Consider the following 24,191-nt stretch of genomic DNA (forward strand, 5'->3'; position numbering starts at 1 on the left):
GGAAGTAAAAGGCATCGGCGGTTTTATATTATTTGTTCATTCATTACATCGTCTTTACTCTGAAGTTTCGAGGTTGTTAACAATCGATCAAAATCTCTGACGTTTCTTGTAAGGATTTTCCATTCCAATTCGGTTTTCCCCAATTCACATATGGGGATCGGAGGTTTTTTTTTCTTCTGGACAGTTGTTTGAGATTATATCCTGTAATCACTCTTCTCCATCCTAGATTACAGATACGAGAGGTTTTGGTATTAATGTCCCCAGGAAGGTTGGGACTTCAGCTTACCACGTAAGGCAGATACGTGGGAGAGAAATGCTGCATGAGATTGAAAAAATATTAAAATAGGAAAGATTGATCCGTGGCCCTCGAACTGGAATAGCATTGGGTGAGGGGCAAGAAGAATAGAAAGAAATCAAAGTAGGGTCCAGTCTACAGATAATATAGAAGTACATAAAATATCAGAGAGATTCTAAGTCATCAGCATGAGATATGGTTCTCTTGGCAGAAGACTAAAAATAAAATTAAGAGGATTAGTTCAAGGGTTCAATCAAACTGGGTTGAAGATGAATATAAGCAAATCAAAAGTAATAATGAATGACAATTTAACACCAAAAGAATTACACTGGAAAATAGAGAGATGCAAACGGTAGATTCGTATGTTTATTTGGAACAAATTATGAAAATTGGAGATGGACAAACAGAACAAAAAAAGGAGACAGTTAGGTTAGATGATTTGGGAAGATGAAACAAAGATCTCTTCAAAGGCAGTACAGTAACGAGGGTATGAAACGCCTGTGGCAAGTGTCTAACTTGCGCCCCCCCTAACCTAATGCAAGTGTCTAACTTAAGCCCATAACCGAAAAATGACAAACATTTTGAAAATTTTAAATATAACAAGCTAAATTTTACTAAATGCAATACGTTAAATACTTACTATGAACCCCACCAAAATGAGTTGCAGAATTTGTCAAAGCGGCGAATTGCCAGAATTTTAAAATACAATATAAAATAGCGTACTTTTATATCTATTTATTTATTTTTATTTTTAACGTTTTGCTCCCCAAATCTAGTTGCGCCTCTGGCGGGCGCCGCGCCCTCGTTACGGCACTGTTCAAAGGCGATATTCTCATTCGTTTGAAGGGGAAAGCGTTCGATTAGCATGGCTTAGCTGTAATGACACGTGACAATGAAGTCTGGAACTTCACTCAAAAGATTATTCCCAAATGGAAAGTAGCCAGAGAAGAATGGAAAGGCTAATTAATACCTTGCGTGACTCTTAAAAGCGGGGCACCCTTCCACTTGATAAAGTCGAAAACAGGCGTACAGGATATCATCAGTTACGCGTTCAAATTGGGATGGCTGATATAACACGTTGCGAGACATAACAGCGCAAGATGCGGTGAATTATTGACAGGATGGCAGAAGGACCGGTGGACGGCAAAAGACAAACGGGAAGATCAAGGAAGAGATGGCAAGATGAAGTTGTTAGGATGGCTGGAACGCAATCGACGTATAATCTGAGAACAACGTGGAATGGAATGAAGAAAAGTGGGGGGAAGACATTCGTCCAGCAGTGGACGAAGAAGACTCCACATTTTAGTTTCGCTTTATTTGCATTTGATTGAACTGCGTATTGGAAAACACACTCACTGACGGTTTTTTCATGTTAAAGTTTGTGTGATTAGTAACGCTGTTGTTAATTTAATGGGGCTGCGTGTTTGTGGGAGAATTCACCCGTGTCTTCTCTTGCAGTGCCCGACCCGGAATCGATGGCGCTGAGCCACTCCTTCATGAAGGAGTACCTTCCGCACCTGCTCATGAACAACTCGCTGACGGAGATGAACGTGGCTGCCCTCTACCACGCCATCTACACCAAGTACGCCATCCTGAGTCCTTCGACGGGAAAGAACTACAGCAGTGACCTCCACATCCTCTCCGAGGTTCGCATCTCCTTCCCTTTTCTTTGCGCGAATGGAACTCGCTGCGCGCGATGAATCAAGAACCTTAACTGAAGCCACGTTCTTTCTCCGCAGGTGATCAGCGATTGCGACCTGAAGGCGCCCACGGTGAAACTCGTCCAGCTGGCGGCCAAGTACTCTGACAGTCCGGTGTTCATGTACGAGTTCGACTACGAGAGCGATGACGACGTTTTATTCAGCGTCCATTCGTGGATCGGTAAGTTGCACGCGATCATTCCCACGGGTTTAGCAAGAAAAAAATGGCTTTGTTAATCGAGATCGAAAGGATCGCGTTGAAGATGACTTAAATAAAGCAGCGTGTGAGGTGGATGACATTCTGAGATTGTTTGTGTTGCGCGATGCGAGAAATGGTCCTGCGGATTCAGGATAAAATTGGCAAACTGGAGAGAAAGAGTTCCGAACCCTTCGCGGTGTTCAAGATGACCGTTTTCGCTGTTGCTGAGTCCGGAATCGAATGCTGAAACTCAGCATTTAAAACACCGCAAGGTCTCGTAACTCGGCTCGTTTCGATGCGGTTCATGAATCCACCCCTTAACAAAATCTCTTTTCTTCTCGGCGTGACGATCTCTTTGATGCACGCACTTTTGGACGCCTTCTTAAAACAAACGAATTGAAATCCATCGGGATTGGCCTGATTTTCAAGCGGCCGAATCCCGATTGGATTTGGATTCGGGGATCGAAACTGGGGTTTAAATCACTCCGAACAAGTCGCGCGACCAAAAGAATATTTGCTTCTTCCGTAATTTCATCGCATCGAGTCTTAAGCAGTTATATTAGCCGATGTCCATCCGAATTTGCGGGGTGGAGATCGCATCGCTGAGAAGAACTTCTTAATTTGTCAGGTGTATCGACAAATTCAGTGTGACTTTGTGGATGGACGCAGGTGACAGCATTTTATTCTCGCTTTTTTTAGACGAAATCTCTCGATGCTTCGTTGATTAGAAGTGCTGCAGCACTCAGTCGTTCCTTACTTTCTTTCTCGGAAGCACGCGCTGTCTGTGGTCCCGATTCGTTCTTAATGCTTGGGCGAAACAAGCGGCTTTGAGAGATCCTCGTCGCAACTTCGTTGATGCGAACCGCAGTCGGGGAATGTGTACGAGCCCATCCTGTTGGCGAAGCATATCCTGAAACCGTTTTCGAGCTGATTTCTTCTTCGCGCTGTTCTTTTGGTGAGCGCGCAAGGCGTGTTCTTTCTGCCGCTGTCTCGTGTTGTTAACGAGAGTGTGGCCGACTTCTTTCCCACCGAGTCTCTTCTGATGTGCTTTTCTCTTCCAGGCGCCTACCACGAAAGCGAGCTCAACTATCTCTTCGGCCTTCCCCTCATGGATCTCGAGAACGCTTTCAGGGCGGAGAGAGACAGGCAAGTGAGCAACAACGTTATCGCCCTCTGGAGCAACTTCGCCAAGTTCGGGTGAGAAGGATTTTAATAGTAATAATCAGTTTGCTTTGTTGCGAGATCGATACTTGGTGGGAAATTTCCCGCTAATATTTCCCATAATGTGAGCCTTCGTAGCTCAGTCGGTACAGACGAAGCCCTTTTCTTCAGAAAGCCCCTGGTTTGATTCCCTCCATGAGATGAGAAATTTCTATCTGGTCTCTTTCGACGAAAGGTGAGTTAGCCGGTCTCATACGGAGGTGGAGGGTTTCATCCCGAAACTCGGGGTGGAGGGTTTTTCGTTCCCTAGAACAGGCAAACCGGCCCCCTGAATAGACGCATTTGCAGACAACACAGGACACATCGGGAGGCAGAGGGCCAACACCTTACCCTTGGGACGGTCGCGGCTGCGAACTCTACAGCTAAAAGAACCTCAATGGCTCGCGAAGAGCTTAAGACAGGACCATATTTCACGTACTCCTTCTTCCACTTACGAAGTACGTTTCACCCAATTTTTGTTGAAGAAAGTTCCGAATACCCACGATGACTTGTTGTTAGCATCGAGCAGAAGTTCGAATGCGTTCCCGTCCCTCCTTCATCCTCTGAACGTATCTGTAAACTTTTAAAGGATTATTGGGAATACTTTTATAGAGGAATATATTTTAAAGGAATGTTTTTAAAGGAGAACACTTTGTTTCCCAAAGCATAAAAGTGAGGAAATAATTGCACGCGATCTTAAAAAAAAGGAACTTTTTTTTAAGATCGCGTGCAATTATTAGGATTTAGGCCTAGCGTGGCCTGTTCCGGCCTTAGAGGTCATCGTTGAATCGTTTAAGAGGACGTCCTGGTTTCCCTTTTCCTACTGGCTTGTACTTTAAGGCTTGTTTTGGTAATCTTTCTGTTTTCATTCTTTGAACGTGTTCCATCCATCTATGTTTATATTTTTTAATTTTTTCAATTACTGGTTCTTGGTTTAATTCTTTCATAATTTCTTCTTTCTTTCGTGATCAAATAGGGTATACTTTGCAGTTTTTCTCATAAACTTCATTTCTGCTGTTGTTAATCTTTGTTTGTCTTTTTGTTTTATTGTCCAGATTTCGCTTCCATACATTAAGACTGGTAGGGCTAATGTATTGTATACTTTCAGTCTGGTTTGTTTTTGAACTAGGTTAGGTTTAAATATAGAGTTAATTACACCTGTTATTTTTAAATATTTTGCAATTTTTACATTTATATCTTTTTCATTTTCATATGTGATCATACATCCTAGGTAGTTAAACGAATTCACGTGTTCTAAGATCTTGTTATCTATTACTATTTCAGTTCTTGCTGGATCTTGTCCTTTAAAGGCCACAGTTTTTTATTTTTCTGTTGATATTATCATACCATAATCTTTCGATATCTCATTTAGATTTAAAATAGATTTCTGTAAGTTATCTTCAGAATTTGTAATTATTATTTGGTCGTTCTGCGAAGAGGAGAGTGTTTAAGTTAACTGTAGGTGAAAGTTTAATTCCTTCGTGTAAATTTTTACTCCATTTTATTATTATTTCATTTAAGTAGATATTAAAAAGAGTTGCTGAGAGGGGACATCCCTGTCGGACTCCTTGGTTTATCTCTCTTGTATATGATAGCTCGTGATTTAATCTTATTTGTATTTGATTATTTTCATATATGCTTGTGACAGCTTTTAGGATATTATTTGGTATTTGTCTTTCTTTCAATATGTTAAATAATATGTTTCTTTTAACTTTGTCAAATGCTTTTTCAAAGTCAATAAATGCAATATATGTTTCTAAATTGTATTCTCTTCTTTTCTCTATTAATTTTAAGCAAAAGGCTGGGTCTATACATGCTCGTCCTTTTCTAAATCCATTCTGCACTTCTAGAATATAGTTTTCGGAATATTTCATTAGTTTGCTACTTAAGATTCTGCTATATATTTTGTAACCGGAATTTAGTATTCTGATACCTCTATAGTTTTTAGGGGCATCTCTATTACCTTTTTTAAAGATAGGAATCACAGTTGCTTTTTTCCATTCAATTGGGGGGATACCAGTTGAGTAAATTTTATTTAATTTATTAACGTGGATTTATTAACGTCTGTTGGAATCATTCGCCCTTCAAAATCCTCCGTTTGAAACCAGTTGGATCTCTTCTTGCGTGTTCGTCTCGAACCTCAGATTTCGTTAAACTACGCCCCCCCCCCAGACAAGCCCCGATTTTCAGTGTCTCATTTTGTGTCTCCGCTTGGTGCCCCTGAAACGGTTGGATTAAAACAAAAACGGAAATGGCTCAGCGAATTTTTGTATTAATTCCGGGACAGCGAGAGTCTTCCTCGAAGTAATGAAAGGATTGAGAGAAATGGGGTGGGGGAGGGGACTTGTATGAGGGTCTTAACACATTTTAGGAACCGCACCTAATTAGTTATTATTATAGTGAAAGCACTTCTCCTAGAGACAAAAAGACTCAAAAGAGAGAAGTTGGCGCAATTCAGAACAGCAATTATTACGGTAAACCCCTACGGAAGGTCTGCTGTGCACGCAACACCCCTCTCGTACCGAATTTTAAGATTCATTCACGACAAATCCGGCTAATGCCAGGTGCATGAAATTCCACGCACTTAATCTTCTCCACTTAACGCGTATAATCCTCACGTGCCTGATCTTATGCTCCACTTCCTCCTTTTCTGCTGTTTAAACGAAATCTCCAATTTCCACCCAGCAAGCACTCGACAACCCAAATATCCGGATCGCGTGATCCTTCGTCTTCTGTTTACTGAACTTTACAGATTACACACCTTCAATCTGTCCTCGTCGCTAACATTGCACCACGTGAGATTATGTCTAACAACCAGCTTGGCACCAACTCCAGAGTCCCTTCATCCCCTAGCAGTCCTGCTGAGCGAGCTCATTTCCGCACACAAATCCGGATGATTCAGAGTTTCGTCTCTGCTGATGAACATCCTCAACTAATATTGGAGCCTTCCTGTGGGTTGTCTCCATAGTCTTCTTCTGAAGTTGAAATTGTTATGGACAATCATCCGAACATATCTGACCTCTTCCGCTTCCCTGAATTAGATCCACCAACAGGGTGTGCAGCCTCCCAATGGATGAATCCCAAGTCAACACCTTACATCTCGTCGCCTTAAACTGACATTCATTTCCCCCCTTTTCCAGCTTACTCAAATCCTCTTGAACAGCCAAAACATCAGCACTCTTGCTAACAACCCTCCCAAACACCCGTCCGTCTCCTCTCGCAATATCATCGCCATAGAGAATGAAGAGTAATGGTCGAACCCCGTGGAATCCCACTTGTAACCTTCCTATTTCCTGATGTTCCCCCATAAAGTCAGTCAGAAACCCAACGCGTTGCACAATAAATATTAACTCATCACGTGATGTCAAAGACCTTTCGAGAAATCCAGTAAAAAAAAAAAAAAAGAGAATGCATGTCTTTTCCTTGTCATCAGGTTTTCTTACTTTATTACATAAAAAAACCACCACATCGCTACACTAAGAGTTAAACAGCGCTGATTTAATAGTTTATAATACTTAAAAAAGAGTTCAAATGACCATTTTTAATTCAATAAGCTCTTTCTGAATGAGCGATCGCTTTTTATACTCCGCCAAGCATTTGTGTAATTTTTTCCGTATCCATTTAGTTTAATCAACATTTTTGTATTGGGGTCATTATGAATGTCCTAAAACACGTCGATTGTAAAAAGGTCCTGCAGTGCTTTTCTTCTGTTGCCGCTCGTTCTGAACATGAAACAGAAAGGAGAACTGAACGAGAATTTCGATGATTTTTTCATCATAAAATGTTATGAATTTCTACACAGCAAATACGTCCACAGTCTTTGAGAGTCTCTTGTGTGTGTGTGTGGGGGGGGGCGGACATTTGAGTGATTATAATGTGGTTCTGTCCTGCATCGACAATCCGAATCACAGAAGGATTTTCGTGATCCAGATTAGCGGACTCTTTTTGAAATATTTTGTCGCAAGTCAAGTATTCTTGCCGAGAATACTTGCGAGAAGTATTCTCTTATTTTCGAGGGGGGGGGGGGGGAATTGATGTTTTTGTTAGTGATGACAACAGCGGAGCATGAAAACTAATTGCGCAGCCGCAGTCCATGACTGAATGCTGTTTAAAAAAAAAAGCAGATGAACCATAAATGAATAATCGCTCATCTGTGCCGAGCTGGTGACCGAATAAATTGCATACCCACTACTCACGCTTCAACCAACAGGCTGTGAGTTTCAATTATACCATAGGCATAGTTGTTTGTAAATGTCTTTAGGTCAGAGCCGAATTATGGTCGCCGTTGAGACTGACTCCTTACTTACGGGAAACCTGAAGACGGTTTAAAAAAATTTCATCTTTTTTTGTCTTCTAGAGCAGAGGACCAAATTATTTAATCCTTAGCCCGCTCACGTACCAGTGTATTGGATTATAGATTTTCGTTTTTGCAATTCACATGCATAAAAATAGATAAATTCTCCAGAGCTTTTTATTCACAAAGGCAGGAGAAAGAGCTCCTTTAACATAACTTTTGAAGATCAGCAGACTGCCCTTCTCCACCCACCAGCAATCGCTGATAGTGAGCTCCAGCTGCCAATGCATATAGGCTTCTAGTGGAGACATTACCGCAGACAAGTACCGTCGTCTCGTGACCCTGAACCCAACGGATATATATATATATATATTATGTCTGATATAGGATGAATTTTACTGCAGATTTTTTGGAACTGTGAGAATAAAACTCCAACTTTCCAGTGAGAAACTTCAGAATCACAGGCCTACCCAGGCTCCACATATACACTCAAACTAATGTGCACGTGATTTTATTTTTTATTATTATGTTTTGCATACATGTTTATACAAAAACACACAACAGTAAAGAAACAACGTGTACGTGGGTGGTCTGAAAAGTTCTCGACCTCAACCTAATTAAATGCAAGACTATCGGCAAGATTTTTTTTTGCTACGTTGGTACATCTGTCATAAGCATCCATGTGAAATTGCAAGTCATTCTATCAAGTATTTTATTTTATATAGCTGATAAAATATGCTTCAGACAACACTTTTGTCTGAAGCAAAAGTGTTATCTGAAGTTTATGGGCGCCCTTCTCCTTCGTTTTCGACAATTAAGAAATCGGCTGCCGAGTTTAAACGCGGCCGTACAGCTTTGAAGATGATCCACGTGAAGGACGTCTAAAAAGTGTAACAATACCAGAAATCGCTGATCAAGTACACGATATGGTATTGGTTGACCGGCTGGTCAAAATGCGTGAAATTGCTGAGACTATAGGCATTTCAAAAGAACGTGTAGGATATATTTTGCATGAAGAATTGCAAATGAAAAAGTTTTGCATAAATGGGTGCCGCGTTTGCTCACAGCAGATCAAAAGCGCGCTCGTATGAAAATTTCTACACAGTGAGTGCTTGGAGCGTTTTAACAAGAATAACACTGATTTTGTGCATCGATTTATTACTATGGATGAGACTTGGATTCACCAGAATCCAAACGACAGTTAAAACAGTGGACAGAAGCCGGTTGTTCAGCGCCAAAGAAGATAAGGTCATATCATCGGCATTTTGGGATGCTAAAGGCATTTTATTTATTAATTATCTTGAAAAGGGTAAAACAATAACCGGGGAATATTATTCCTATCTTTTAACCAGACTAGATGAAAACATTCGTGATAAAAAACCCGGTTTGCAGAAGAAAGTCATCTTTCATCAGGCCAATGCACCTGCCCACAAAAGTGTTTTGGCAATGGGAAAATTAAGGGATCTGCACTATGAAATCTTGGAACATCCACCCTGTTCTCCAGATTTGGCTCCCTCTGGCTTTTATCTCCTACCAAAACTGAAACTCTTCCTCGCTTGTCAGCGTCTTTCTTCGAATCAAGATGGGATTGCAGCTGTACAGGGGTATTTTGCAAATCTTACTGAGAACAGGGATGGGATATTCTCGCTAGAATAAATGTATTAGTCTTAAGGGAGATCACGTTGAAAGATAAAAATAATTTTGAAATTATGAATTCCTTTTTCTTTTTTTATTGTTAGGCCGAGGACTTTCAAGACCACCCACGTATGTGAACCTATTCGAAGAGTCGGATCTTGAATTTCGAAATAACATCAGAGGAATTATAGCTGGGCCATATTAATGATCTCGAATCTCGATGCCGTAGTCATTTGATCTCGGAAGGTAAATTGAGACTGACAGGAAGATGATAATCAGAAAGCATCGGGATGGAATTTCTAGAAAACTAACCTGGAGGACATGATGACAGAATTAAGTACGAGAATAGTGCTTAATGGCAGACGTTGAATTAAAGTGTTACAAAGCGCGCAATACTAAAAAACAAGTGACACAATTTAATGTCTAAACTTAATCTTGGAAGAGAATTTCGTACTAAATCCGGAGTCAGCTGGATGAATAATCACGTGCTCAAAGAAATGCGCTATGAAATAGCTTTAGGAAAGGTACGAATGTGATAAATCAGTGATTGAGATTAAGCAACGAGTAACGTTAGTTGAATTTTGATTAAACACACGAAATGTTGCAAATCAATGGCAGAGCTCAAGGGAAAGCGATCTGTTGATGCTCTTTTTAATAAGATGGAGGCTGTGTTCGTCGGCTTCGTGGGAAGGCTGTTCCCTAGAACAGAGGCATTGGAATGAAAGAAGAATGGAAGTAATACGTTCAGCAAATCAGCAGTTTGGATGTCGTGCAGCTGTTGCGTCGGCGTCATTACAGGTTTACCCGAAACGGGAGGAGACGGAAATATCTGTAGAAAGAAAAATGCCGGTGAAATTCTGCGAGAGAGCGGTGGCCAGTTGGCAAAACTGTCTTCTTCTGAGCAACCTCAAGAATTTTTCAGAGAGGTTTTGGTGCACCACTCCAAATGTGAAAGCGTCTTCCAAGGTGGGGCAGATTTGGGATTTACGGAGTTAGCAATCGGACAGAATTTCGATGAACGACTTTAGCAGGAAAGGATACGACGTTTTTCGCATATCGAGGATGTTATTGAAGACGGGTTTATGTCGGGAAAGGCTAAGGGAATGTCATTCTCACTCCGAGAAAGAGAATGATACGTGCTCTTCACTCTTTAAAGCTTAACGTCATTAAAAACGAGGGAAAAGAACTAAGATTTTTTTGAGGAAAAGAAACGTCAAGCTGTGTTTCGAAAGAATTGAAGGTGACTTCGGTGCATGAACACTTTTCAGTTCGAAAAGGGATTACTGCTTGAGGGATAAGATTTACATAACGACACACCGGGGGGGGGGACGAATTGTTGCTATCTTAAATCTCAAGGCTGTTGAAAAGTTTTCAGTTAGAGATGAGACGTCCCTTGGTGGGGTTAATAAATCCAATCTTGATCATTTATAGCGAATCACTGAGATTGAGGAACAGTTCTTGGGACTGAAAGTTTGCGAGGGTTATTTTAATCTATCAGGGGTGTTCGTGGTTATAAAGCATTAGAAAAGTTAATTAGTAAATATATATCTGGGTCGTGATTGGTCGCGATATCACCGAAAATATAGCCGAGTTATTAGGAGAGGCGATTGCGTTGATTTAAGAAACGGAGGGAGAGATGTAAATGGGCTGCAGGAAGGAAATAATTACTTGAAAGAACTTTTAACACGTTCACGTCGGGGCGATTGGGACTCTCTCGGCAAGAGAGTTCCGATCTCTCGCCCCCACCCCCCAATCTATCTGGCGAGGTAAGAGAAAACCCCATACACCCTCAGCAGTTTTGTGCTTTCGTACCTGAGGACACGCCACACATCGTGACGGTTCTTCGATATTCACCAAATCTGTCTGAGGAGGAGGAGGTGGGGAGAACTAATGTTTGGACATATTAGAAAACGGTAATAAAGGAGAATGCCTTTATTATTATTATTATTATTATTATTATTATTATTATTATTATACGGGCACCTCCATGGAATCCGAAGACTCATCGCAGAAGATCGACACAATCTATCATACCTATCCATGTACTCATTAACAGACAAAGTACTCACAACTGACTCTGACAACCCGCTGCACTCACTCAACCCTCTCCAAGCAAAAAATCTACTCCTCACACCCCTACTGACTGCACTTTTATCAATTTCCAGGGATGAATCCTTGTTTGGTCCCTCTAGCCATGTGCTGAAACATTTCCTTTGGATCTATCCTATAAACCCTTTAAGCTACTTAAATGTTTCTATAAGTTTCTATAACATCCAAAGGCCACTCACCATCTCGGTCACTCGCTTCTGAATCCTCTCCACCGCTTCCTCATCCCCAAGAAATCCAAAGAACCAGACTTCAGCACAGTAATCCAGATGGGGGTGTATCACGACCTTATAAAGAGATATTACAACTTCCGTATCTCGACTTGATAATGTGTTTCTTCACTAGCCAAGTAATCTTATGAACTACGTTAGCAACCTTAGCAATATGTCCTCTAAACTTTACCTCTCTGTCTACCACCACCCCTAAATCTCTAGCTTCATCTATTTCCTGGAGTACAGTGCCATCAATGTGATACACGGCTTGTACCCTATTTATCCCCAAATGCATAACTTTACATTTCTCAATATTAAACTGACGTCCATTAACTTTTGCCATACTGACTGCCTATTTAATTCTTCGTGAAAGCTCTCACATCGCTGTGATTAACTATTGCTCTACCTAGTTTCAAATCATCAGGAAACAACTAAATACTGTATTTCCCGTCAGGCTATTTCCTATATCATTTATGTACAAAATAAACAGCAATGATTCCACCACTGAACCTTGTGGCCCACCACTGGTCACCTGTTTCCGCCTCGATTCTGCCCCTCCATATATCACTTTTTGATATCTGTCCAGCAGCCACCCTCTTATCCATTTAACTAGTGTCATATCCATCTCCATTTATTCTAATTTGCATAACAGAGTTCCACGTGGTATTCTGCCAAATGCCTTTGCAAAATCCAGCAAACTCATTGTGTATCCATTTCCTTTATCCATCTCTGCTGTTATTCTATTATAAAAAGTTAGTAAATTAATAAGGCATGACCAACCCTTCACAAAGCCATGTTGACCCTCGTACAGCATCATATTTTTATCTACCAATATTTGAATTAACTTTTTCACAAACTTTTCTACTACTTTTACCACCATGCCTGAGATACTGATTGGTCTATAATTCGCTATTATTATAGTCTTTTAGAATCTCCCTTATGCAAAGGAATAATTTTGCCCTCTTTCCACTCCCTTCGAAAACCACTTAAATCAAACATTTTAGTCAAAGGCATTGCCAGTTCCCTTGCACAATCTCTCAAAACGCAAGCTAATATCCCATTGAATCCCACAGCTGAATTTACATTGGGATTCTGCAATATTCGAAGAGCCTCTAATTCATCCACCTCTCTTCCCACATTAGTGTGTGTGTCACTGTTAAGCAGTAACCTAACTAAGAAGATATATGCTTGCAATGTGGTCACTCAGTAACTCAACTATTTTATCCGTTTCTGTCTCCTCGTGACCATCATCACTCATTAAAGCTAATCTTCCATAGTCATTCTTCCTCTTACTTGCCGCATAACGAAAGAACTCTTTGGGATTTCCTTTGGTCTGCTCGGCTAAATTTTTCTCATAATCTGATTTTGCCTTCATTGCCATGCTGGTCACCTTTCGTGTCTGAGCCTTTGTACTGTTAAAAATTTTTTTTTTTTCTTGTCACCTTTCTCTTTATATATTTATATATTCCTGCACATCATTTTCTTCATCTGAAGCTCGTGCGTAATGATATTACTCATCTATATAACTCCTACCCGATTAACCCTCCTTGCCCTACGTCATCATCATCATCATCATCAAATTCCTGCCATGTCCCCTCAAGGGGGTGTACAGGATATGATAGTACTACATGAAAAATTTACATCATTACTAACTTCCTATCTACAATTCCTGCAAATCAGTCTGTTATATGTCGAGACTCCAACATTATCAGATCTTATATTTCTATCTTCTAAAGCACTTTGTACCGTATCAATCCACCTATATCTTGATCTTCCTCTGGGTCGTATTCCTGCCAACCTGACAGCGAACACTTGTTTTGCTAATCTTTCCTCGCCCATTCTGTTTAAGTGACCAAACCACCTGAGATTAGCTCTACTAACGCATTCCTGGATGTTGACAATGTCAAGTTCTTTCCTAATATCCTCATTTTTAATATGATATTGCCATTGATGCCATCTGTTCACCTATAATCTTTCTCAGGACTCTCATATCTGCTGTCTCTAGTCTTTGGTCATGTGTTTTACTTCTAACCCAACTCTCAGATCCGTAAGTTAAAACTGGTTTGAACACTGTCTTGTATACAGCTAATTTAGTTTTTTAATTATTTATTTCTTATTCCATATAAATTTATTCAGTTGACTTCCTACCATACCAGCTCTGTTCATTCTGTTGTCTATTTCCATATTTTATTTTCCATCTTCACTAAAAATCGTGCCTAAGTAGCTGAAATGTTTTACTTGTTCTGTAAGTTCTCCATTCACAATGCAGTTGATATTTTCTGTGTTTCTGCCTCTTTTCATTGCCTTTGTGTTTTTAATGCTGACGTTCATACCATATCTATTACAACGGTTATTCAATTTAGTCAGGGAATCTTGCAGACTTCTAGCGGATTTATTTAGAAGTATGACATCATCCGCATAAAGTAAAGAGCTGACATTAACATAACCAATTCTGATATCATGTTTAGCACCACTTTCCTTCATAATGTGATCCATACAGATAATGAACAACAGAGGTGATAATGTACATCCTTGTCTCACACCGGATTTAACATTAAACCTTTTCCCTGTAATTCCTTCAATTCTAACTGCTGACTTACAACTCAAATAAAGACCAAGTATTGCTTGATATAATGCCCCATTGACACCATATAACTCTAGCGTATTGAATAGCTTCTCTTTTGGAACCTTGTCATATGCCTTTTCCAAATCGACAAAACTTAAATACAGATCTTTGTTATATTCCCATGCTTTCTCGACTATTTGTCGTAAAGTGAAAATCTGTTCCTGACAATCTCTATTTGGCCTGAATCCAGCTTGTTCTTCACCAAGCTTTTCTTCCACAATTCTTCTCAACCGTTTCTCAAGTATACTTGCATAGATCTTGCCAGGAACACTCAGCAGGGAAATACTTCTGTAATTCTCGCATTCAGTTTTATTTCCCTTTTTATATATGGGTACTATTAGAGCTCTACTCCGATCATCGGGAATTCATCCCTCTGTCCAGACTTTCTGAAGTATGCAGTGCAGCCACTGTGAGACTTTTATACCACCATACTTTAGCATTTCTGGTCGAATATCATCTACTCTTGCTGTCTTTCCACACTTCAACTTTGATGGCTTTTTTCTACTTCAAGTATGGATATGTATTCCTGACTGCATGCCTGTTCAGTGTTTTTTATCACTGTGCTGTCATCACTGCTTGTTTCATTTAGCAATTTTACAAAGTAATTACTCCATACTTAAAGGATATCTTTTTATTCCGTTTTCATGTCACCTTTATCATCTCTAAATCCTTCTACAGCACTCTTTCCTCCATTTCTAAGCTTCTTCAACAACCTCCAGAATATTTTACCACCTTCTTGATATTTATTTTCTATGTTCTTGCCAAAGCCTTCCCATGACTTTTGTTTAGCTAGTTTTACACATTGTTTAGCATTCTTGCATTTGTCTCTGTATTCTCTAAGAGCACAAGCTGACTTATTTGACAGGAACTTTTGATATGCTTCCTTCTTTTCCTTCACTACCTCTTTAACTTCCTGTGTCAACCATAGAGTTCTGATTTTTCTATCCTTGCATTCAACCTCACTACATGCCTCTCTGGCTGAATCAATCAATGTTTTCTTCAGAGCTTGCCAATGAATCTCCAAAATTTGGTTCCTGCTTTCACAGTCTTTCATTTTTTCTTGAATAATATTTGTGTATTTTAGTCTACAGTTCACTTCTGAGAGCTGCTCAACATTTATTCACTTTAAAACTTTCTTACATGTTATTCTTTTCAATATGAAATTCAATTTTATCCTGCTCAATACTAAATAGTGATCACTTCCAATTTCAAATCCTCTGTACACTCTCGTGTCCTGCACCAGTGGGAAAACGTCACCATCAATAATAACATAGCCAATGAGACTTTTCTTATTCCTAGCCTCTTCTCTCCATGTGAATTTGTGCACATTTTTATGTTGGAACATGGTGTTAGTAATAACCAGTCCATGTTCTGAGCAGAAATCCAACAGATATTTGCCATTATTATTAGCTTTCTTCTTTTCTCCAAATTTTCGCAAAATATTTTTGTATGTCTCACAATCATTTCCTACTCTGCTATTTAGATCCCCAATAAGGACCAACTTTTCCTTTTTCATTATGTCAGTTGCTTTTTCTAAAGCGTCAAAAAATTCCTCCACTTCTACCTTAGGACCATAGGCACAAATAAGTCTCATTGTCCAGTTCCCCATTCTCATATTTGCCCACATTACTCTACTTGAGACTGATTGGCATTCAATAAGATTAGCCTCGTATTTTGTGTTGAATACTATGGCTACTCCTTCTTTTCCTTGATTTTCATTGCCTAAATATAACATTTTGTATTTATTGCTTAAAAGGATCTCACCCGTTTTTATCTTTTTTTGTTTCAGGCACCCCTATTATGTCGATCTGGTACTTATCTAATTCCTCAGCTAGCTCCACTTCTTTGCCATTCAGGCTTTTTATGTTGGCAATACCGATCTTGAACTGAACTCTGGTGATGTTGAGTTGGAGTGAGTTTTAGGATTTGTTCTGGTAGCTGGATTTTCGCTATTTGTCCTGATTCCCTGGCGAAAACAACGGGGGGCCTTGTTTAACCGCAGATGCCCCAGCCGGCATGAAATTCTGTTATGTTGTACCATCATTTGAAATTTTGGTTTAAGCCAATAAGGATTCAATGGTCGGCTAAATCCAAAATTGCTAGCCCATCCTCGTTCGTGTTCAGTATCCAGATAGATATCTAACAGGGTACACTAAGAGATGGTGAGAATTGGACATTAGGTCAGAAATCTTGGTCTGTTCTCCGCATTCCTTTGAAGGCTAAGTGGAGGTCCCCTTTCAGTTATATAGCTTTGACCGTTAAGCACCTCCCATTACCCTACGTATAGAATTTAATACTGCTTCCTCTAGATCAGGGGTCAGTAAACTTTTGAGATGAAAGAGCCACCCCTGCCCTCACAACAATTTAAAAATTATTCGAGAGCCATAAATATATTTTTACAAATAAGGAAAATATAAAGTAATCTTATAGTAAATTTATAGTAATATATAACAAGTTATAATATTAATTATATCTTTATTAAATGAAGAAAAAATCAGACAAAAAATTGCTCTCATTGGTTTTAATCAGTGTGGGCATTTTCTTACCCCTCTCCTCCGCTCCCTCTTCACCCTCGTTTTCCCCTCCCTGACATCGCGCAACTTAGTGCCACAAAGTTTTGCGAAGCCTATAAAACAAATGAAATCCCATTATGTGAATAAAATCCTTTAAATATTTTATAAATGAAACTATGATAGTTTTATTTTCATTTTCAATTTTACTTCAGAGCCACATGTACGTACCCAAAGAGCCGCATGTGACTCGCGAGCCGCAGTTTGCCGACCCCTGCTCTAGATGACCCGTAACTATATCCCATGCATTACTAACATCCTTACCCTGCAGTGATTTATGCTATGGTACATATTTAAGCTTCTTTCATAAGCATGTCATAATCACCTGCCTTGTAGTTCCACAAATACCCCTTCTTGATAGAATATTCCTCGTGTTTTACAATCTCTCAAGTCAAGACCGCATGGTCACTTGCACAATTGGATGCAATGTTGTCACCTTGGTTATGGATAGCTCTCACCCCTGGTCCCCTCTATCACATGCTGCCTTAAGTAATTATCTCTCAACAGGTGTATAAATTCTATTTCCTTTCTGCCGTGTGATCTTTTTTCCTTCCAGTCTATATTTCCATAGTTGAAGTTTCCCATAATAATCACTCGACCGGTATTCTGTGGAACTCCCTGGCTTATAGCAACGACCAACTGTATATTTTGTTATTGATCTTAATATCATACTAGATTGCTTCAAATGAACAGCCACACTCCCGCCTGCCTCTATTCTTCTAAAAACTACTAAACCCTTTCTAAAAATACTAATCCCTGTAACTAGATCATGTGCTGTTAGCCAAGTCTCCCTAATGCCTATAACTTTTGGCGAGGTTGCACTAACCAATGCCAAAAACTCCTCCCTCTTGTTCCTGAAACTTCTGGCATGATTATATACAAGCAGCAACATCCCTTTATTCCCTCACTCACCTTTATTTTCTAAATTGTCAATCCTATTCAATAATTTTGCTTGAGAGACTAGATTCCTCGGTAGTCAAACTCACACTCACTTTCTTCATGGATGCCTTCATAGAAACCCACTTTTGCTTCCACCCAAATTGCTTACGTTTCCCTGAATTTTCACATCAACATGCTCGCTGAACAAATCTCTCTCCAAACACCGAACACCAAAACCATTCAGATGCGGTCCATCCGCATTGTACATATTCTTCTTTCTGGCAAACAGAGACCACAGATCCATAAATCCTACATCATTCCTTCCGAACAATCTACGCATAGACTCACTGGCTTTCAATGCCCTCCTGAGTCGCCTCTATCATAGCGTGGTCGGAAACTTCTCTCCTCTCAAATCATTGGTGCCAACCAAGACAGTCATTTCCTTCGACTTACTTTTTTCCATCGCAGATGGCGTGGCTAATATCGAGATATTTTGCTTCCGGGAAACACGATTTTGTCATTCTTTCGTTAACTAGTCCTCCCCCCCCCCGATCACTGGGTTACACAATTTCCTCCTTGATTTGTTTTTCTTGTTTGTTCAGTCGGTCTTTATTATTCTTTCGGATCACCTGCTTCTTTCTTTTTTTCAGCTCTGCTTACCTCTTGCCGCTTCTGCAGCTTTTCAATGAGCCACGTGAGAATGGGAAATATAAGGGAGAGAAAGAACAAGAGTGAACAGAAATACTTTCACTACTGGCAAATGAATTATTGATAATTAATATTTTTGATATTTGTGTGTCCTATAAGGTTCTGTTGGAGCAAATAACATGTGATCCTATAAATTCTGCACATAATGATAGCATAAGTTATATGTATATATATATATATATATATGAGGAGAGTGAAAGAGATTTCTTTGTTTGCGAAAGAAAGATAAATAACAATCAATACTAACCAGCCAATTTGGTAGCTCAAGAAATAACTCCAGAGAGGGACTAACCCGTCATCGGGTGATTCATTTAAGCGTGGCAGGATTACACGTGGGTTGATGGAGCAGCAAACATCTCGTAAAATTTTTTGTACATGTTATGTGCATTTATTTGCATGTTTAATTCAAATTTCATTTCGCTTGGTTTTCTAAGAATTTTCTTTTATTCATTGATGATGAGCACACACTTTTTACACAGTGATACATCAATATTTTCAGATCATTATCAGAATCCTCTACCCTTTCGAGAATCCTACGTTCACTTTTTTTTTTTTTTTTGTCAACGTCTTTTCTGTCTTATCAATAATTGATATCTCGCATGTTCGAGTGTTTTTGTTGGAGATCAACGGACGCAATTCATTCTTATAATGCAGAGAAGGATTCATTTTTATTTAGGAACCGATATTTTTTTTTACTACGTCTGTTCTTTAAGAAAACTGAAACATCATCCCAACAGACATTGTACTTGTTTTCTTTTGTTTTTTTTTTCTTGCTTCCGCAGAGGTTTAATTGTATCTTAATCCCGTTAGAGACTTATTTATTTCAGTTTATTATTCAATGGAGTAATCGAGACAAAGCAGTTTCATCTAAAAGACCATTTCTTGTTTATTTTCAGAACTCCAGATCCCGTGAACGGCACGAGCAGCGCCACCTGGTTGCCGTACACTGCAGACAGTGAAAGCTACTGCCAGATCGGGCTGCGGCTCAACGCCAAGAAAAAGTACCTCGAAGACAGAATGATGTTCTGGAACTCTTTCGTCCCCTTGTTTACGCAGTTTCCGATGCGCTTCGAAAGACTCGAATTCTGCAGTTTCCTCGTGTTTGTCGTTCTGCTGATCGCCATTTCTCTGTTGACCTTGGTCAGCGCGGCAACCATCTGGCTTTTGCTGTGCGGAAAGAAACCCACCATAATCGGAACCCCACTCTGAGGGTTCCCGTGTAACAAAAGCGGAAATTTCCAGTCGGTAGGAACACTTGTTAGTAAATTAACACTGGAGGGTTTCTTTCTTCTTTCCTTGGGGGGATTTTTGTTTGTCTTCCTACGCGAATATCAGCATGGCGTCAGTTTAACGTAGAATCTTAAATCAGATCGCATTTCTTAAGGATTTTAATGGAAAGAAATGAAATTCACCCATTAAGGAACATTTTGTTTTAAGAAAAATGTTGGTAAAGGTTATAAATTTAGGAGAGGATCTGCATTTAGCGTCCATTGTTGTGTTACTGTTTATTGAGACTATTTTAAAGTGTATGTGTTATTTTATATGCATTTGAAAAAAAGAAAAAACCAATTATCCTGAAAGAAACAGATATACGAAGAGAATAAGAAGAGGGAGTCGTTGTATGGAGAAGTAACTAGAACGAATTTTACTTCCACGAGTGACGGACGAGAAGCTGAACCATTTACACCCCAAGAATAATTACTATGCGTGTGTGTGTGTGTGGGGGGGGGTGCATGTGTGTAATATATTCAAATGAAAGAAATGTAATTTGTTGTCGAAAACTTCCTGACTAAGAAGACGATCTCCGCGAAACTCAAAGTTCATTTTGGCTGATGAAAGGATTCAAACTCATCAAGAAGATTGAATCTGGACTGCAAGCATCTTCCTTCTGTGCAGATATTTTAATCGCGATGCTGCGTAGTTCAGTCTTCGATGCAAATACCGCGTGATGTGTCTAAATAAAGAGGCGAAAGTCAAAACTCGACATGTGCGAGAGAGTTTTTATTTTGCCAGACTAAACGCCAAAGCGAAAGGCTTCCTCTCTCTCTCTCTCTCTCTCTCTCTTACTCAGAATAGCAGCAGACGCTGATTTCCATGCACAGAAATAGAAGATGAACCACAAAACCCACTTCGGATAGACAGGACGGCTGACACGCACACTTCAGTCCTGGATGAATGACACCGTTTTTTAGAACTCACACAGTAGAGGAAAGCAACGTTTTGAGAATTTTAAACTGAAGAAAGCAATCAAATAACGTTTTTTAATCCTTTTTGAGAGAAAATGATAAGAGAAAATGTTTTCCTTTCCCTTTTTTTTTCCCCTCTCATCGTTTTAAGGACCGCAATGTTGTACTAGGTCAGATAAGAACACGGAGCAGCATAAAAGTTCAACAGCGGTTAACTACCGTTTCTAAATTTACTACAGAGTTGAATATAAGAATAGTTGTGTTCGGCAAGAAACCAATGGATGAATATTAAATGGATACTTTATAAAAGATTTTAAAAATGGAGAAATTAAAACTTGGCACACTATTTGATCATCGTGACATTGCATCAGATTCTGTTCAGTAATTTCTGTTAAATTAATATTAAAATGTCGCTCTTTCAGAACAGACAGGAAGTTAATTTTTCATGCAGTTCAAGTATCCTGTAAAATGCACATTGATTGGATGCTTTGAAAGTAAGAGTCCTTTGTTGGCTCCGCAGAAAGTGCGAGATATTTAGAATAGCTCAGAACATTGCTGTGCAACATTACAAAATTCAAATACTTGGAACATGTAAATTGTTAATGGAAATTATTAACTGAGATTCTTCTTTGAGATTGACCATTTCTATCAGTTAAATTCAGGAATTTAATGGTCTTCTTTTTTAAAACGAATTCTCTCTCTCTCTCTCTCTCTCTCTCTCTCTCTCTCTCTCTCTCTCTCTCTCTCTCTCTCTCTCTCTCTGCTGCATTCTTTCGTGAATTTTTACATTTCTTTTATTATTAACTCTAACAAATAGTAGTCTGAGAAACAGAATTTTCGGTAGTCGGTAAATGGCCCATTGATAATAACATAAACTGAATTGTATCGTTGAAGGATCTTGTGCTCAAACTGCTGTACATCTGTACATGAGTAGTACATCATGTCACATAGCTTGTTGCGACATAATGGAAAGGAAAATATAATTTCCCATTCTATAAAAAACGGATGCCACATAAATATAAAATCATAAAACGTAGTAAAGTGCACTTTAAAATGATAGAGGTAAAGATTCATGCAGCACATCGCAATTAACAATTATTTTAGAATCATATTTACATAATTCTTCACTAGAGGGATATCGTAGAAAATATGTGATGCAGACGAACAGATCGACTGAAAAGAGTCGTTGATAATTTTGTAAGAATATGGCGAAGAATGTATGGTTATAAATAAAAATATAAAGTTGAAATGATTTTAAATAAAGTTGAAGTATGTTTAATAAAATATTGTTGCAATTAATTTTAAATAAAGCATTTAATACTTTATATTAATAAATTATGAAATATTGAATTTAAATAATGATGTTGCAAATGCATTTGTAATAAGTTACATATAAAACATTATTATAATTATAAATAAAGATTTTTTTCTGTAATTTGTGACTAAATTAAAAAAAAACTGTGAGATGAGTTAACATTTATAATATCAATGAATGGTAATATCCTCTCTGTTTTGAGAAGGTTACTGCAATGATTTTTGTAATTTTATTTTCTCATACGAAACATGAACAGTTCTTTCTTCAGAGACTGTAAGTATAAGCGAAGGTGAAGTTGCAATTTAGTATCAAGGGGATCATTACTTACATTATTGGACTTAATTATAAAACTTTCTGTATAAACATTGTTATGCAGTTTTTCGAATTACTCAAATATTTATTTAGTTAAATCCTAAAGTTTTGACAGGGAACTTCGGCTGTCATTGAACAGGTCTAAGGCACTCATTCAACAGAACAGAGCAGATGCTCCAATGTTTCCAGGTTCCACTGGTGAGAAACACACTATGTGGACAAAAGTATTTGGACACCTAGTTGTGATCAAAAGAATGCTTTTTAATTATATTTCTAGTATAGAGTGGGCAGCCTTTGGCCTGAGTGCAGCAACTACCCTTTGGGCATGCTTTCAACCAATTTCTGATACGTCACAACAGGAATATTCTTCCATTCCTCGGACAAAAGCTACCCCCGATTGCTGATGCTCATGACGCCCGTTGTGGTCTGAAGCAAATTCGTCGCTCTAATTCTTCCCAAAGATGTTCGATCGGGTTGAGGTTTGGACTCTGAGACGGCCAGTTCAACACGTCAACTTTGTTTTATGGAAACCAGTCCTGGACACACAGTGCAGTATGGCATGGAGCACTGTAGTGCTAAAACATCCAAGGGTCACTGCCGAAGTACTTCCATAACGTCGGAAGCATGCAATTGTCCAGGATGTCCAGGTAGCCATCAGACATCATGGGTTTTGGGCATGTCTACCAATGGACCAAGCCCCATCCAACTGAAACACTCCCATACCATTACCGAGCCTCCACCAAACTTGACAGTTGGAATGATGCTCTCCTGCTGGAATGTTGTCCGGGTAATCTCCAGATCTAAATACGACCGTGAGATTGAAATATTTGGAGACATGATTCGTCGCTCCACAGAACCTTTTTCCAATCATCTACGGTCCAGGAACGGTGGGACCGACACCAGTCCAAGTGTTGTTTCGTGTAGATGGGGATGATGTGTGCCTTGTTCGCAGCAGCTCTGCCGTGAAAACTCTCTTCGGATAATTCTAGTTCTGACAAATGTCGCTGTAGCATTTTCCAGGTTGGCTGCGAGGTCCGCCTCTGATAACTTGGGGGGATGCTCGAGCATTCCAAGACAGCTCGTCGATCTTGGTCAGTGAGTGTTGGTCGTTGAGTGTTGGTCGTGCTACCACAGTAAGAAAACGGCCTGGAAGGCCGTTTTCTTACTGTGGTAGCAGCATCAACTTTCCATCTACCAATGGCATAAGTAACTAGATTTTGCTATACTAAGACGAGTAGAAATATCATGGACAAGTAGAAAACTGATGTGATATCCAACTACCATCCGACGTTGGAAGTTTGTCAGTTTAGCTGAACGTGGCTTCTTGACATCGAGTACAGTGCAAAGCATGCAGCATATCTCACCTTTTATTACCATATTCACACAGTCACTCCCTGAATTTTTGCATGTGGTAGGATCCGAAATTTCCATGGCGCATAAGGTGTTCAGATACTTTTGTCACCAGAGTGTAACTGCACGACCTTTCACCGGCTTTTGTTTTGTCACACAACATAATGACTGGATATCTAATAAATATGGCTTTTTATGTGATTCAAAAAGTGGTGGAATAGGCAAAAATAGGCAACAGTACCACTCATTAAATGTTGCACCAAGAACAGTAAGTCCATGATAGCCTTACAGCCAACGATCGTCATCACCATCTTTCAATGGCTGTGGAAATCACACACACGCTGTTCGTTGCGATGAGGTTTTAGTAATTGTTCGCAAGACCGAATTCTTCTCTTGTCGCCTGCAGGAAACTCAGGTTTTTGATCATACAAAAAAAACAGGCAAACCAGTCAGAACACTCGCACTTGCCAGTCTGATGTGACGATAACTTAAGACAGAGCGTCATTTGCTGTATTGTGAATGTGTTTTGCACGATGAGTATATCACGCTGAGGGACATCTGACAGTCACAAACGTAATATCGCTCAATAATCGGCTGATTCTAA

General features: G+C 39.4%; 1 protein-coding gene across 2 annotated transcripts in view; it reads left to right on the forward strand.

Annotated features, from left to right (window-relative positions):
• The window catches only part of LOC150107061 (carboxylesterase 4A-like), a 70,687-nt gene extending 48,793 nt beyond the window's left edge, over positions 1-21,894 (forward strand). For both annotated transcript variants that reach the window (XM_090392930.1, XM_090392931.1), the window contains 4 exons: positions 1,754-1,941; positions 2,035-2,176; positions 3,256-3,391; positions 19,321-21,894. In XM_090392930.1, the coding sequence (XP_090249056.1) occupies positions 1,754-1,941; positions 2,035-2,176; positions 3,256-3,391; positions 19,321-19,633 (779 nt within the window). In that variant the 3' untranslated portion in view covers positions 19,634-21,894. The remainder of the gene's footprint in view (positions 1-1,753; positions 1,942-2,034; positions 2,177-3,255; positions 3,392-19,320) is intronic.
• The last annotated feature ends 2,297 nt before the right edge of the window (positions 21,895-24,191 follow it).

Source organism: Typopeltis vanoorti, chromosome 5, assembly GCF_054136105.1.
Source record: "Typopeltis vanoorti isolate ZY-2024b chromosome 5, IOZ_Tvanoo_1.0, whole genome shotgun sequence".
In the NCBI taxonomy this organism is placed as follows: Eukaryota; Metazoa; Arthropoda; class Arachnida; order Uropygi; family Thelyphonidae; genus Typopeltis; species Typopeltis vanoorti.